The following is a 1135-nucleotide window of genomic DNA, read 5'->3' on the forward strand; positions in this document are numbered from 1 at the left end:
CCCAATTTCAGGACAGCTCGGTCAAAATTTGAAATATCATGTTTCGGACCAATCTAATCCAAAGTATTTCGATCATAGAGCATCTTGGTATAGTATGGAAAAACCCACATTGTTTGATATTCTAGATAAATATTTATCTGTTCCTGATCGCTCGTCAGGTANATGAAGATAATGGTATAATCCGTATTCCTTTGTTGGACGGTTATAGAGATAATGGCGTTATTGCAATGGGTAAAATAGAACTAGGAACAATTAGATGTGGCGATAATTTGGTTGTAATGCCTAATCGTGCTAAGGCAAAAATACAAAGCATTTGCCTTGGAGAAGAAATGGATGAATACGCATGGTCTGGCCCAGGTGAAAATGTAAGAATAAAGTTACTAAATATAGATGAAGACTCACTTTCTAAAGGTTTTGTTTTATGCTCCCAAAGCGATTTATGCCCAGTAGTTAAGAAGTTTAAGGCACAATTGCTTTTTGTTGAACTATTAGAACAAAGGCCGCTAATAACAAGTGGATATGAATGCATTATTCACTGTAACACATCTTGTGAAGAGGTCTGCATTGAGGAATTATTGGAAGGAGTCGAATTATCAACGAAAAAAAAGAAGAACAGGCCTGCCTTCGTAAAATCTCAATATATGTTGACGTGCAACATGTCCCTTACCAATCCTCTTTGCATTGAGGAATTTGTTAAGTGCCCTCAGTTAGGGAGATTTACATTGAGAGATGAGGGAAAAACTATTGCAGTTGGTAAGGTATTGGAAATATTAGACAGCGTTTGAAAAAAAATTTTACATCTATACGATAGATTTAAAGCAAAAATTTAAGGATTATTTATTAACAACTTCTCTTTTTGTTCGAATAAAAGTCTTGATATCATCTTCATATTCCTGTTTTATAACTAATATAATCTTTTTTTGCAATTCAACATTTAAGTTTAGTTCTTTTTCTGTTAATTCAATGGGGAAATTGTAAAGTAATATGTCTTTACTTCTTGCATAGAGTATCGTTTGTCTAAATAGCTGAATATCGTTAGGGCTTGCTCCCCAGTCTGAAAAGGTGCTTGCATGGGAAATTTTGAGTCTATTTTTGTCTTTCTCCCATAGTTTCAACTGCGTTTCTACATTTACAG

General features: G+C 34.2%; 1 protein-coding gene across 1 annotated transcript; it reads left to right on the top strand.

The window, feature by feature from the left end:
- The first annotated feature begins 227 nt into the window (after window positions 1-227).
- Chro.20224 (translation elongation factor EF-1, subunit alpha) lies at window positions 228-785 on the top strand. The annotated part of the gene is made up of 1 exon (XM_659841.1): window positions 228-785. One exon carries the CDS (start codon window positions 228-230, stop codon window positions 783-785), a length of 558 nt encoding a protein of 185 aa, XP_664933.1.
- The last annotated feature ends 350 nt before the right edge of the window (window positions 786-1135 follow it).

The sequence above is a fragment of the Cryptosporidium hominis genome (assembly GCF_000006425.1).
Source record: "Cryptosporidium hominis TU502 chromosome 2 CHRO012055, whole genome shotgun sequence".
Classification (NCBI taxonomy): Eukaryota; Apicomplexa; class Conoidasida; order Eucoccidiorida; family Cryptosporidiidae; genus Cryptosporidium; species Cryptosporidium hominis.